At 46.4% G+C, this 16,239-nt stretch overlaps 1 protein-coding gene across 1 annotated transcript in view; it reads right to left on the bottom strand.

The window, feature by feature from the left end:
• The window catches only part of LOC147725517 (uncharacterized), a 575,714-nt gene that overhangs the window by 45,032 nt on the left and 514,443 nt on the right, over positions 1-16,239 (bottom strand). Inside the window, exon 7 of the mRNA XM_086964208.1 lies at positions 1,305-1,417. Within this exon, the coding sequence (XP_086820334.1) occupies positions 1,305-1,417 (113 nt within the window). The remainder of the gene's footprint in view (positions 1-1,304; positions 1,418-16,239) is intronic.

The raw sequence follows: 16,239 nt of genomic DNA, 5'->3' as shown, positions 1-16,239 counted from the left end.
TGGCGCAGGGAAAGGAGGGACAAGTTACAAGGAGAAGGCCTGTTTGAACAAAAACGTTTTTAGATCTTTGCGGAAGGAGGAATAGTGTGTGGCGTTTGAATAGTGTGTGGCGTTTGAATAGTGTGAGGAATAGTGTGTGGCGTTTGAATAACTTAAATAATTACTGACATACCAGATCTAGGATAAATATTTATTCGAATCAATTTAACATCAATTCCCCAAGCTATAAAGTTCCCTGTAAACTATGAATTTCAACTATGAACCAGGGGGAAAAGCTGTAAAAGGATGTAAATTAGAATCCACATTTGAGGATTAACGGGACTTTAACCCAGTTTTGCATGGAGAGAAAATAACTATGCAGAGCATCAGAAAGACTCAGTCACATATTTCCTTTGAATATCCCAGTTTCAGAAAACTGACAAAAACTATTTTACATAGTGAGCAGGGAATGCCATGTAAAGTAATAAACATGTAGATGTAGAACAAACTGCAGCCGGTACATCTAGTTTGAGTCTAGTAGCATGTACTCTGGACAGTATGTATTTTTATATATGTACAGTAGAACTCCTGTGACACTCTTCTATGTACTCTTACCTGCCCTTGTAAGTTGGTACCAAAACTTCTAAATGGCTCTATGCAGAGAATATTCATATGCAATTAGTACAGATAGAAAGGACTGTGCACTTTTACATAGATGGAGTCGGATATTTCAGGGCCAATCCACAGAGGCATGCGAGTGCGTAAAAGAGTGCTCCTGCAGTACTACTTACCATGCTCCGAAATGTATTATGAATCCATCCCCTACTCCCCACAAACATTTACTGCACTATCCCCCATAGCAGTGCTTAATTTGAGCCGGTGGTTGCCAATGGGGGCCACGGCGCGTATTTATCCGCAACAGATATGTATCGAGTGCGAGATAGCAATAAAACATAACCAGAAAGACTGAGCAAGAGAACAACTTAAAAACCGTCACAAAGGGATTCAGCAGAGACCAAGAATAGTTAGATAAAGGCAGGGAACGCCTGGTAGTGGAGCTAAGAGCCATGATGTGTTTATAAGTTCACCATCTTTGGTATTCGGCACGCCGACATTTAATAGCGCCTGCCTCTGCTTCTGAGCAGTGCTTAGGGCACCGGCATCCTTTCTTTTACAAACGAAGCACTGCCCCATACCAAGTAGTTTCCCATAGTCTACAGACTACAGACTACTATAGCCTTCACTGCGTTTCCTATGATGTCCAGTGATCCGTAAAATTCCCACATTTACCACTTTGTGACATTCAGTTTCAGACAAGAACTTACTGGACAATAGTGGTTCTCCGGACACTCATTACAACTTGCTTTCCCAGTCTCAGTTTGAAATTCGCCAGCTTCACAGATACGGCATAGGTCGTCAGCGGAACCTTTAGACATTCCTAAACAGGAAAAAGGAGCACCTGTTACACACATTATTATGTAAAAAACAGTGCTTTAAATGTGCTGGTACTGTCCAGTACGGAGTACTGGCCCTTTTTTATGAAAACAATGAGATCAACCTTTTTATGTTACACAGTACCATAAAGATCTTTCCCAGTTTTTCCTTCAAATTCACGGAGTGTGTTTAAAACCTTCTCTATGTCACACAGTGCTCTGGATAATTACCCCCTCATGGGTCCTCCCCGTCCCAGTCCTTACTACGTGAGGCAGTCCTGCCTCCAACCAGCCAATCACATCGCCAGTATTCAAAAACTAAATGAGGCCCCTCCCACCTACTGCATGCCTTTTTTTTTTCTGCTCCGACGGCGGTCGGACGCTGGTGCTCCCGGTTCCTGTTTCATGGTCTGGCTTTTCTTCAGGTCGGTGTCGTGAGTGTTAGATTTGCAGTTTTTATGTATTCTGCTTTGTTATTTATCGGCGCGGCCACTCCAGTATTCCGGTCGACCGCGCTCCAGTGCTGGGGTCAGGGACGCTCCCCGTTCATGTGCTGGGCTGGGGAGTTTTGTGGTTTACTGACCCTGGGTCGTTCCGGCCCTGGGGCTCTCGTGCAGCGTCCGGCCCCTGCAGCCATTATCTTTTGATCTGTGGCTGTGGGTGGAGGCTACAGGGCTGCCGTTTTTTTATTTCCTTCACCAGTCTCACCTTTGCGTGATTGGGTGTTTGCGGCAGTATTTATCGGAGGTTGCTGGGCACTTCCTTTGATTGTGTGGCGAGTTCCCGTTTGTTTGACACTGGATTTCTCGCCATGAGTGAAGGGGCTTCTTCACCTGTGCCTACTAAAGCGATTACAAAGCAGCATGATGTTCAGGATCTGCAGGACGACGACGTCTTGCAGATTTCTAGGGCGGATTTACAGGAATTGATTAATTATGCGGTCCAGTCTACGCTGCTGGAGCCTGCAGCTAAGCGGGGCCTTGGTCCATAAACTGCCTTTTGAGGGTCCGTGTCTCTTTGGGGATGCTTTGAAAACGATGGTGCAGCGCTCTGCGGAGGAAAACAAGTTGTGAAAGCCTTTTCAGCCTGCTCCTAAGAAAAGGTCTTTCTTCCTGAAGCAGGGGTTTCAGGGTTTTTTTCCCTCTCAACCCTTTCGTGGTCGGGCGGCCGCGTTCCATTATACAACCCGGCCTAAGCAGCAGCAGGAATAGCCTCCCTCTGGTGCTGGACAGAAGTGACTATGCCCGCTGTGGGGGCTAGTTTCTGTTTGTTTCTAGACCGTTGGTCAGCTCTGATTTCCGACCAATGGGTCTTGTCTGTCATCAGATGGGAATACCAGATTCCCTTCTGTGGCGCTCCCCCTCTGAATTGTTTTCTGGTTACCCCGTTGACAAGAGACCTCGTGCGACGATCTGCCATGTTGTCCGGTCTCGCCATACTGTTAAAGAAAGGGGCAGTGGTGCTGGTTCCAGTGGAGGAAGTGGGCCTGGGGTTCTATTCCAGTCTGTTTCTGGTTCCAAAGCCCAATGGTTGCTTCTGCCCTATATTGAATCTCCGTTCCCTTAACAAATTGGTGCTGTTGGATTATTTTCGGATGGTCACGTTCCAGTCCGTCATTCCTATCATCCAGGAGGGCGGATTTTGGCTTCCCTGGACTTAGAGGATGCCTATTTTCACGTTCCGGTCCATCTTGCCAGTAGGTGGTTCCTGAGGTTTGCGGTACAGGGGATGCATTTTCAGTTTCATGTTCTACCGTTCGGCCTCTCCACTGCTACTAGGACTTTTACCAAGGTATTGGCTCCTGCTGTGGGGGTTTTACAACACCAGGGTTTCTCTGTGTTTCCCTATATTGATGATGGTTTGGTCTCTGCTTCCTCTTTTCCTCAGGCTCTTCTGGTGGTGGAGGCTATGTAGTACCTGTTCCGGGAGCTGGAGTTCAAGGTAAATTTGGCCAAGTCTCATCTGGATCCTGTTCAGAGACTTCAGTTCATGGGGGGGGTCTGTTCGACACCTCTCTGTAGGTGGTGTTTCTCCCTCCTGTTCAGATCCTTTCCCTACAGACTCTGTTGCGGGATCTGGCGAGTCGTCCTTCGGCCCGGCTCTTGTTTGGTTGCGGGTCCAGGGATTGATGGCTGCAACCACTGCTGTGGTTCCTTGGGATCGCCTACATCTCAAGCCCTTAGTGACTCATCTGTTGGCTCGGTGGGACCCCTCCCGGGCGGATTACGAGGCTCTGGTTCCTCTTTCTCCTGCTCTGATTCAGGACTTGGACTGGTGGCTTTGCCCTCCAAATCTGGAGAAGGGGGTGCAGTTTTGTCTTCCTCCTCCCCTTTTGTTGATGACAGATGCCAGTTTTTGGGGTTTGGGGGCCACTTTGGGGTCCTTGGACGCCAAGGATCAGTGGTCTCGGGGGGACGGTGTCCCTTCCTGGAACGGGCGGGAGTTGGCGTCCATCTGGGAGGCGGTGCAGTTCTTTCAGGTTCATCTCCTCTGGACAAATCTGTGGGTTCGTCCTGACAACCAGGTGGCTCGTTGTTACCTGAACCATCAGGGGGGGACTAGGTGCGCGTCTCTGAACATGTTGGCCTCCATGATTTGGGCGGAAACTCATCTGTTGGCCTTGAGGGCAGTGCACATTCCGGGACAGTTGAATTTTCATGCGGACACTTTGAATGGCAACCTTCCATCTTCTATTCTGTACCGTCTCTCTCTTCCTCTGTTCCAGTCCCTTTGCCTTCGGTTCGGGACTCCATGGATTGATCTTTTTGCATCTCCTCACAACTCTCTCCTGCCCCCGTTTTGTTCGGAAGTGCTCTGTCCTCAGGCTTGGGAGGTGGATGATCTTTCGATTCCCTGGCCTTCGGGTCTTCTGTTTGCATTCCCTCCGATTCCCCTCCTCCCGACGGTGCTGCAGAAGATTCGGGGGGAGAAAGTTTCGGTCCTGTTGATTGCTCCTTTCTGGCCTTGCCGCATTTGGTTTCCTCTCCTGTTGCAGCTGGCGGAGGGTCAGTTTGTCCGGCTTCCTTTGTGTCCATCTCCTCTTCAGTTTCCGCTCCTGTCTCTGCCTTGTCTTCGTCGTTTGCAGCGGATGGCTTGGCTCTTGAGCGGTTGACGTTGGAGTCTTTGGGATGTTCATCTGTGGTGGCTCGTGACATCCAGTTGTCTCGCCGCCCTTCGACCCTTAAGTGCTATGGTTGTCATTGGGGTTTTTTTGTTTCTTGGTCTTCTTCTCAAGGGGTGTATCCTGTACTGGGTGTTACTACTTCTGTGTTGGATTATCTCTGAGATGGTTTTTTGAAAGCCCTTTCCCCTTCCACGTTGTTTGCTCAGTGGGCGGCGGTTTCTGCTTGTCGGGGTCCTGGGGCCTCCTTGTAGAATGTTACCCCTTTGGTTTGTTGGCTTCTTCTGAGCTTTTGGCTTCGTTGGCCGGTTGCTCCTGTTCTCGTTGCTTCTTGGGATTTGCCTACTGTTTTGCGGGGGTCTGTAGTTGTCCCCTTTTGAGCCTTTGATGGAGGCGGATTTGTTGTGGCTGTCCGATAAGGTGGCTTTCCTGTTGGCCATTACCTCCGCTCGCCGGTTGGGTGAGTTTGGCACCTTGCTCCTTTCGTTTCATTTGTAGTTCCTCCCGGATCGGGTCATTTTGCGGTTTGATCCGGCTTTCCTACCTATGGTTTCTTCAAGTTTTCATTTGCAGCAGGAGGGGATTCTTTCCGATTTGCCTGCTGAGGGGGGATTCCCTTGTTCCCCCTTCCTTTGATGTTCGCAGGGCTCTCCAGATTTACCACCAACGTTCCCTGGGGTTCTGGATTTCTCCTGCCCGGTTTGTGTGCTGTGGGGGTGTGGCTAAGGGGAAGAAGATTTCCACTTCCACAATCAGTCGGTGAGTACTTTTGGCGGTCTGGCAATCTTATAAGTCTTTGGATTTGCCTCCTCCGTCTCATGTGCAGGGTCGTTCAACGCGTTCTGTGTCTGCTTCCTGGGCTGAGGCGGCGGGGGTCTCTATCCAGGAGCTTTGCAGGGCGGCCACCTGGCAGTCTCATCACACATTTGTGTGACATTATCGGCTTGATGTTTTACATGCCTCTGCTGACAGTTTTTCTGTTGGTGTCTTGAATGCTGTTGTTCCTTGATATTTTATTGATTAAAGTTTTGTACTCTGCATGGATCCCTGGTGTCCTCAGTTTTTTATTGGTTCTCTGCTTGTGAGTTCATCACGTAGTAAGGACTGTGACGGGGAGGACACATGGGGGGTAATGCCTTGTTACTTACCAGTAATCTTCATTACCCTGATTAGGGTCCTTCCTGTCCCAGTCCTCGACCCTCCCTCCCTCCCGCTGTGTTTGTGTTGGAGTCTTGTTGATAACAGGCATGGTGGTAGGTGGGAGGGGCTTATGTAAGTTTTTGAATACTGGCGTTGTGATTGGCTGGGTGGAGGCAGGACTGCCTCGCGTAGAAAGGACTGGGACGGGGAGGACCCTAATCGGGGTAATGATGATTACCGGTAAGGAACAATATATTAACCGACCTGCCTTGGACCCTCCAGTGTGTCATCTCAGATTTTCATCCCAGGCTCTTCCGGTGATTCCTAAAGTCTGGTAGATGCTTTCAACGACCAGGGACTAGGCTCTGATGGACGCTTACAAGGTCTATGGTGTGGGTTATGGGAATTACGAAGACAATTTTTCACACAATACATGTCCAGGATTATTTCTGGTGTGTTAGCCTTGTCACCTCTTATGTCCATGGATGTGGAAGTAGGAAAAGACGAAAGAAAATAAGCCTCCATATGAATGGTAATGTAAACTGGTCAGGGTTGTTCAGTGAGGTCCGCCTGGTGAATGTGGTGAAGATGCCAGAAGGTCCTCGCCCATTTGTTGTGCAGCACATGTGGACATTGCTTGAATTGCCAGGTTAATCTGCTTGCGACTACCTCCAATATTTCTTGCAACGGGTTAGTAGTGTTGCTCATTTCATTACTCTATTATGTGCTTTTGGCCCTACTGGTGGGCTTTAAGAATATCCGCAAATCCCCCATATTCATTTTGCATCAAAAGTACCACTAATGGCACAGCTACGGGACTGCCCTCAACACGTTAGCAGGCTCTAAATGATACCTTTTTCACAAAGTCTTAAGAGTAGATGTCTATTTTTTCTTTTTAGGAGATGTTCTTTTCTGAAACAAGATAATATGTTTAACAACCACAATAGGATCCATGTACTAGATATGTATCTTAATGAATACTTAGCTCTAGTCCTACTTTTTCCTCTAAATGGCACAGATATGTCCAAACACTGGCCCAAGGCTCATTGTACCAGTGTCTCAAGCTGTGTCTGACGTGGCCAAACTATGGCAAAACACGTGAGGCAGCTTGTCTTTCCATTCAACAGAGACATAGCCAATCAGTCGGTGAGTAGCAAGAAAAGTAAAACCACTTGCCTATCTTTCGGTAGTAATAGACAGCCACAGCAGGCATGCATGCATTAAGCCCCTAATAGCCTGGGACCCCAGTGCCACTGCATATTTGATGGCTCCATCAGTGCTAGCAGTTCAGGCTCAAGTTCTCTTTTTTGGGTGAAGTATCCACTGAACATTCTATTGGCTGATCCAGGTCTGTGATCAAAAGGCAGACTGGACGTTGGGGTGCTACCTAGGGAAATGCCTAGCTAAGTGGGTGACCGAATACTAGTGTGGACAGTTATTTCAAGCCACTGTCACTCTTCTGTTCTTAATCAGGAGATACCAAGAAAGAACTGGGCTAATAGCTTTGTTTATATTGTCTTATCTGGGCCTGTCCTGTTCTAACTGGTCTAGGGGAGAAGCTTGATAAAAATTAATATGCATGATGTTAGTGATTAAGACTGGTGAGAGCAAACTGTGCTGCTATATGGAGAAGCTGCTAAGGACCATAGGAGCTTTGCTTGCAGGTGCCTTTGGCCATTTGCACGTGTAGTTCACAATATGAATTCAGTTTATTTTACATAGTTGGGCCTTGTCTCTTGAGGTTTGTATTTATTTGAAAGCCAACAAAGATTTCCAATAATTGATTTTTACCAAGCTTGTAGGTAGGTTTTTGATTTCTTAAAGAAGCACAGGGACTAACTTCCTGCCAGCCTTTTGTGACAAAGGCACAAGGCTCTTTGCCTTTGTATTCTGTGCAGTAACCACTGCTGTAATGCATATTCATTCTTAGGAGAAGAGCGTAGCTCCGGGTGTGAACAGTGAATCTGGTCAAAGGGTTTTCAACAGGCGATGCAGCCTTGTTTTAGCACCATTAGTTCCATGCTTCTTTAGGCAAGGAGGCAGTCAGAATGAACGTTGACCTTAGTGACCTTGGAGCTTCATGCAGGCTCACAACAAGTCTATTATGCTCCTATATTTGCTAAAACTGCACCACATGCGGCACGCTCTCTGAATCACGGAGCAGTGGGGGCCTTTCCATGTTTTTGAGCCGTACTGTCTACAGCTGATATACTATCCAATAGTTTTTGAGTGACATATGCACTAAAGGCAGCGTAGCTTCACCAAAAGAAGCTCATGGGCAACAAAAGTGTTCAGAACATGGCCCCCGATCCTTCTCTGTGAAGGGATTCAGCTCTGATAAGCATATTCTTTTACAGGAGGGAATTGATTCCATCCGCAATCACAATCATATCCAGGTACCTGAGCTTCCAGAACGCAAAGCTCTGCCCCTCTATTAGTGAAGGAGAATAGTCATGGAGGTGCTCCTTGGCCTGGAATGAGACACTGCTCACTGGACAGATGTGAACCTGCTGGCCACTGTGCAGCCACATACAGTGATCTGAACGTCATATGATGTAAGCTATGCTCCAAAAGAGGGAGTGAAAGTAGTTCCTATAGGTCCAGGGAGATTGCCAATGTCCACTAGGGCATATTAAGTGGCTTAAAATGTCCGGTCACAGAAATGCGCTTAGAGGTGGAAGCTTAATTTCTTCTGTTAAATACTAGGGAGTGCCAAATCAGTGCAAGTGCTCATACAAACCCAGAGACACCAACCCAACCACTGCCACCACAACATTTGGGGTCGTCCACCTGTTACAGGCAGTATTCCCTGTGGTTGGTGTAGTGCTTAACCCTACACGGCAGACACAAAAACCATTGATCTATGCACTAATGAACTATGAGAAAATCCAAAAACATACCAATTGTAACATATGTGTGTGTGTGTGTTTGTATTTTATATATCGCACTTCTACCCTGAGGTCTCGTAGCGCTGTATTCATACCGCTGTGGAACCCTTCCTGGCTTTCCTGTGTGATGTCCACTCCTGGGCACCCCCAAGGTGAAGCCAGGCATCCAAACGCTGCTGGGGCCATTGTGGAGATTACGAAAGCTATTGCCCAGAGTCACAGAGTGGGACCCATGATTAGACTAGGCACCAAGGTGAGAATTATCAGGTCCGGGGAGATTGAGTCCAAGAGCCGCCGAGGCGGGAAATGAACCCTGGTCCCGGGCCAGACCTCTGCATCAGGGTCTGCCGCTCTAACCATTGAGCCATGCTCCACTCCAACGTGATTTATTTGGTCTGCAAGCTGTGCATCCTCCAATATATAGGCAATGCATCAAGTAAGATCCACATTCTTATTGACAAAAACCATAGTAACATCAGGTGTCACTGCAACACCACCCGATTCGAGGTCCATTACTTCAAAACTAAGAGTAGCGAAAACAACATACTATGGGTCATTTTGGAAAACACTGAGAACTCTGCTGAACGAACTTCTGATCAACAGAAGCTTCTGACTAAAGAACAGAGATGGGTATACTGTATGAAAATCCATCAGAAAGGACTGAATTTTGAAATCTCCTGACTGATGGTGGGCACCTAATGACATTAACGGTCAGTAAACTGGTCCTATTTGGGGCATGACCTGGGCTGGTGTATATATGGCTTACCTTGCCTGTCATGGCACAGAACAGCAAAAAAATGAATGTCATATCAAATATTTACAAATGAATAAGACTCTGTAATAAGTCCAATGTAGCCGAGGTGTAGTATAAGATGAATGCTTTATTGATACAATTCTTAGTTGTAGGTAAGTATCAAGCATTAAGTAGCACAAAGTAGAAAGCCCACAGGGCGAGCCCCACCATGAGCAGCTTCCTTGTTGCTCAGCCCATCCTCTCAAGTGACACACCACACACAGGCATACCAGCATTAGATTACCTCACCACACATACCAACATACCACAGTACATCCACACTGGCTGAGCAGCAAGGCAGAGAAGCAGGAAAGGTGCAATATACTAAAGACCAGCATACTATACACCTTCCTCCTTTAATGAACAGCAACAAAAAGAAGTATGTAAGACATAAGCATAGTAATATCATAAATAAACATAGGTGTAGAAATGCTGCAAAGCATTTAGAGAAAAGACATACAATAATCCATAAGAGAAAAGACATTGCATTAATTAACAAAAATGACAACACGCCTCTTCCCCTTTTTACGGAGGAACTGAAGAAGAAACAGAATAGATCAAGGAAGAGAACGTGAGAAAAATAGTATTTCCCACCATACAAGACAAAAATCAAGAACAAAAATAAGAACTTGACATCAGGGTTACCAGCAAAACACACCAGTTCGCAAGACTAGCATGCAGATGATAAACAGTGAACATCAACTAAAGAAAAGAATTAGCACAAAAATGAGAAGGACAAAGAAAAAGCATTCCCAAACGAGAGACACTAAGAAAGACTCTCTTTACTCACATACACAAGGAAAAGTTTGGCCAAGATCGAACACATAATCCCTGGAGGAACAAAATTAGATAAGAAAAAGAGGGATAAAAACTACACCCTGTTAGATTTAAAAAATGAATCCAACATGACATTAAATTAGTGTGAAATCACGCACAGGTACCATGTGAAAAAGTGAAAAACACACACTGTCAGAAACTCATAACAGTAGATTATACACACAGTGGATTTGTAAATCCAGGACTGAAAAGTAAAATAACAAGTAGAAACACTGCAGGTGATATTTCAATATCACATAGCCAGTAGGCTATAAAAATGTATACCTCCAAGTTACATATCCACGCACAAGTGGAATATTATATAGCCAGTAGGCTATCATACTGTATAATTTAATCAATGACAGTCCCCTTACTAAAAACTTGCAAACAACGAACTGTAGGGAATCATGTAAAAACAAAATAGGTGACAAATCCACATACAGGTGGAAGGTCACATAGACAATAGGCTATTACAATATAAACTGTAAACAATATAGGTGACAAATCCACGTACCAGTGGAAAGTCACATAGCCAGAAGGCTATTACAACATAAACCTTTAACTAATCCACACACAGTAAATATGCACAGGTGGAGTCAATAAAATGAATCTCGCACCAATAACTTGAAAGAAACAGTGAATACAAATTCCACCTACAAATATTCATGTGAAGGTGCAAATGCAACCAGTTACATTTTAAAATAGACATTAGCATAAACAAGATGGACATCATCAAGAAGAAAGAAAGAAACTGCTTGACAATGTGGATTACATGAAACACATTCCAAAGGCAAACTTGTAAACAAATCAATTCCCTATGAGAATAAATGCATGTTAGCAATATACAACGTTGTTATTAAATAACATGCCCAATAGATGGTGCTCTAAACACAGTAAAAAAAAAAGTGACAAGCAATGTGAAAAACTCTCACTTTCAAATGAGTGAGAAAACACTTCGCAGAAACATTTACATATTTCACATTCTTAACTGGGTTGCACTGTTGAAATCGTAACTGAAAGCTGCAGCAAGATAAAATGTCTGATGTTATTCCCACATTACTATCTACTGCTGTAAGTCTAGGTGAAAACAGTTTGGAAGAAAACGTGCATGGAGACATTGAACGGAGCAATATTAGCTCAAGAAAGTCCGACTCACTGAAATACCAACAGACCTCAAAGGACAGCGTAACCCACTACTTGCTTCCACTGGTAAAATGAATAAAATCAGACCCCCATCCACTTCAGCTCGGCTCTTAGCCTCACAACTAGCCCCCTGACCTGTAGAAGCATGCGACACACAGACTGGCTCTCGCCCCCATTCTCTGGTTCTGTATCTCTTTCTCCACTTTCAGCTCCCCTTCAGTGGTTCTGAACTCTTGGATGCAGTTCAGAGGTCACTGACCCAGTTGACATTTCTTGTCCCGGTACTGGTTTGCTAAAGGAAGGCAGCAAAGCATTAAGGCGGGCCATTCACAATACAGGGAAGCAGCAGGACAAGTGGGCAGAAACCTGCACATTTCAGTTGTGGGTGACTGGTACTGGCACCTTTCCGTTGTGATCAAGCAGGAACTGGCACACTTTAATTGTGTGCAGGCAGGAATTGGCACACTTCAGATGTGTGCAGGCAGGTAGCAGGTCAGCAAGTAGAAACAGCAGGTAGAAACTGGCACATTACCGTTGTGGGGGACCGGTGGGAGGTCACTGGTGGGGCTCAGGGTGCCAAGTTTCAGTAGGTTCCTGTAGTTACCTTGTAGTTTCTTCTTATTTTTAAATTTGTAATTCTTGAGAAGGTACACGTAGATTCTTTCCAGATCGTTGCCATATGTAATAAGTCCAATGTAGCAGAGGTGTAGTATAAGATGAATGCTTTATTGATACAACTCTTAGTTGTAGGGAAGTATCAAGCATTACGTAGTACAGAGTAGAAAGCCCACAGGGCAAGCCCCACCATGAGCAGCTTCCTTGCTGCTCAGCCAATCCTCTCAACTGACACTCCACACACAGGCACACCAGCATTCTTTTACCTCACCACACATACCAACATTCCACAGTACATCCACACTGGCTGAGCAGCAAGGCAGAGAAGCAGGAAAGGCGAAATACACTAAAAACCAGTATACTACAGACTCATTCAAGCATTTTGATCCATCATGTTTTTTCCTACATAAATGAATTATAACATCATGGCCTGGTATTTTCATGTGAACATTAAATCCAGTGCTTTTCCTGGGTATGTGATTCCAAAGGGATTGATGGATGGAGCGTTGGAGCAAATCAAACACTCACCCCCAGTCAACTGATCTGGGTTTAATCCATCATCATTCTTTAGCTCACTCCACCACCCCAGTTCAGACATGGCCATATACAAATCAGTCTGACCCTGTGCCTCATGGGAACAGTCCAGCCCGAACTGCCAAGCCATGTCTTTGCTGGACCAGAAACTGGAAATCTTTAGTTACTGGGGGCTGACATTGCAACTATGCTGCAAATCGGCCCCCGTTCCAAAACCAGCCCCCACCCTGGCGGCCCACCAGGGAAATGCCCGGTGCCCACTACGGCCCTGCTGGTCAGCATCCCGGTTCACCAGCTACCCGCTCTGGGCCAGAGATGGGAGTTGACTGAACTCCGTTTGGGAATCGGACAAACAAACAGACAGACGCACACACACACACACACACTGATTACAACTACAGCTGAATGAGGACAGTGTCCTTGGTGCCTTATGGACATCAGTAGCCCTTTGAAACACACTGCCACTCCCATTAATGGGAAGAATGGCCATAGCCAAAGTGGTTCTGTTGCCTCACTGGCTGTCTGTCTTACAACACTCCTTCTGCCCTCTCCCTTCCAGGGTCTTTAAGCAACTGAAGTCCATTCTTATATCGCTGCTTTGGGTGAGTCGGCGTTACAGGGTGGCTCTGGTTCCTAGGACTAATCAGTATGAGGATGGGGATTGGTAGTCCCACGCCTTGATCTACATTACTATGCCTCACATCTTCAGCATTCGGCCCGCTGGTTAGATCAGGACACCAACTGGGAAAAGAGTCTATTAGCTGGCACCGGTAAAGTGGATTGGCTGCCATAACTCCTCATGGAGGGGTCTGGCCTCCCCGCTGACCTTCAGTATATAGTTAGACAGACGGAAGTCCTTTGGCACAAATGTGTTCAGGTGGTCTTGAAGGGCGCCCCATTCCACAGAGAACTGAGAATCTGGACGATGAAACCGGTCAGGCAATTGATGGACACCATGGCATGGCGGAGGCTGCATTTATCTGGGGGATCTATACCCTGATGAGTCCATTATTTCCTTTGAGGAGGCTTATCGGAATTCGTCCTCGGGCCAAGACACTTTTTGCACCACAAGGGCCTTGCTGCGGTCGCCAGAGCAGCTTGTCCATCCTATCCTGATGCACCGGCACCCACACAAACCTTAGGTATCATTTTGACTTGCGGCTCCGCTTGCCATTTGATAGCACAACTGTATAAGGCCATGCAGGCGATGCTTGGGGTCACTCCTGCAGAATGGTATTGCGTGAAATATGTACATGAATACCCCTGTAGGGCATGAGGACTGGACGCAGGTGAACTAGCTCACACACGCTGTTTCATGTAACACTCGCCTTCAATTGATTCATTCCAATTATCTCCACAGTACATATCTAACACTTAGGGACCTAAATTGCATCTATCAGACAAGATCTAATGCTTGTCCCTGCTGTCATGCAAGCAATGCAGATTTTTTACATTTAGCTTCCCGGTGCTGTTAGTTGCAGGATTTCTGGACACAGATCTTGGAAGCCATGCACAGGGTCAAGCACCTGCCAATATCCTTACTCCAAAGTGTTGTCAGCAGGGCAATGTAAAACAACCAAAAAGTAGAAAGGTGCCATACAAATTCTTACAACTAGGGTTGGTCTTGGCTAGATGGAGGGTGGCCATTACGTGGATGGGGCAAAAAGCACCCGACATTGTGAACTGGCATAAAGATGTCATGGAGTGGACTTTAGGGGGCAGAGATGCGCACATGTTTGCTTGTAGACGAGATGACAAGGAGGCAGATGATCTGGCCGAATGCAGAGACCTCTGTTGCCACATTGCTTGATCCGGATTCTGAAATGGTGTCATGATAGTGCTGATACGATTGGCGGGGTGTGAGTTGTGGTCCTAGGATTTGTACCCTGTCGTGCTAATGCTGTGCACTGGGTGTATACGCCTTCTTACTTTGCATCCTAATATCCACTGCTTTATTGTAGTGAATGTATATGAAACTGCAAAAATAAAGTTTAATAAAAAAAAACATGAAACATACTGGATGTGTCATCGTACGTACAGAACTGGTTCATACAAGTTTAACTAGCTTGCATGCCCTATACTGGTTGGTGTACAGTCAGATTGGTTTGAGGAATCAATATGTTGGTTAATGCAAACGTAATTTATTGGAATATATTAATAAATCACATTGATTTATGTGAGAATGCAAACGGTTTAAGGTGTTTTTTTTCTTTATATACACAACATATTGGTTTATATTCCCAATATGCCAATTTATATCAACAGACCACTGCTGTATCTATTTAGTGCATTGGTGTATGTACAGCTAAACATAGGTACACACCTCCTGTGTGTGTGCACAAAAATGGCTCTTTCTCGACCAAGAACTACCTCATTGCAATATTTGGTGTAACTCCGGTCACCAGTTGGAGCTGTATTGTTCTCCAAATCCCTATGGGAAATTGCATGAGGACACACATTTTTGGCAAAGCGGGCCACTATTTTGGCAAATATTTCATGAAGATTTGTCAAACAGCGCCAAAGTTATAAGCAAACCAAAAAAGAGGGAAGGAAGGAAGGAAGGATATAATTTCTAATTTCTAATTTAAAATATTTCTAAAGCGCAGCATACACCATGCGGTTTCTTGGCGCTAGTGGGCGGATCGGCAACTGAGGGGAAGAAAACAAGAAGGAAAGGAATGAAGAGCTAAGCGGGGAAGGCCTGATTGAAGAGGAAAGTTTTTAAATCTTTGCGAAAGGAGAGGTACCGGGTAGCAGAACGGAGATGATCAGGGAGGGAGTTCCAAAATGTTGGGGCCAAGGTGGAAAAGTTGGCCCCACCCCACTTTTTACGTGTAAAGCGTGGGATCTGAAGAAGAGACTTAGAGGAAGACCGGAGCTCTCTTGTGGGAACATAAGGGGGGGCAGTGCCCTGCCGGGCCTGGAAGACCATACAGCCGGTCTTAAAGAGGGAGCGTTCTTTTACGGGGAGCCAGTGAAGCTCCCTTAGAAGGGGGGTGGAGTGGTGATAGCGTGGGAGGCCATAGACCAGCCGGGCCGCCTGGTTCTGGACCGACTGGAGTCTTCGCAGGCTGTATGCTGGAATGCCATGATAAAGGGCGTTGGCATAATCCAGCCTTGATATCACCAGGGCGGCCATGATAATCTTGAGTGCCTGAGGGGAGAAGAAGCGGGAAACAGAACGGATGGTACGGAGAGTGAGGAAACAAGAGGAGACCACGGAGCTGATTTGTGAATGGAGGGTGAGCTGATTATTCATTTTGACACCCAGTGTTTTAACCGTGGTTGAGGGGGAAGGTGCGGGGCCAAGAGAGGGGGGCCAGAAAAGGGAGTTCCAGGGGCTGGATGAACCACCGGTGAGAACCAATTCGGTTTTATCCGGGTTCAGCTTAAGGTGGTTGTGGTTCATCCAGTCCCTGATGAATGTCATTGTAGACTGGAAATTAGAGACAGAAAGAGGAGAGGAGGACAGGTCGAAGATGAGCTGGAGATCATCCGCGTAGTTGTACACGGTGACCTCCAGCTGCTGGAGCGCGAAGATAAGAGGGAAGATATAAAGATTGAAAAGTAGGGGAGAGAGAGAGGATCCCTGGGTAACACCACAAGTGACAGGGAGGGGGGTGGTAGTGAAGCCGCCTAGCCGCACTGCCTGGGTGCGGTCCCTCAGAAAGGAGGAGAGCCAAACCAGAGCTGATCCCCCGATACCAGCCGCCCTGACACGGGACAGTAGGATGGCATGGTCCACCGTGTCAAAGGCGGCGGACAGATCAAGGAGGA

Source organism: Lissotriton vulgaris, chromosome 3_2, assembly GCF_964263255.1.
Source record: "Lissotriton vulgaris chromosome 3_2, aLisVul1.2, whole genome shotgun sequence".
In the NCBI taxonomy this organism is placed as follows: Eukaryota; Metazoa; Chordata; class Amphibia; order Caudata; family Salamandridae; genus Lissotriton; species Lissotriton vulgaris.
The sequence above is the reverse complement of the archived record's forward strand: the minus strand, read 5'-3'. Positions and strand labels throughout refer to the sequence as shown.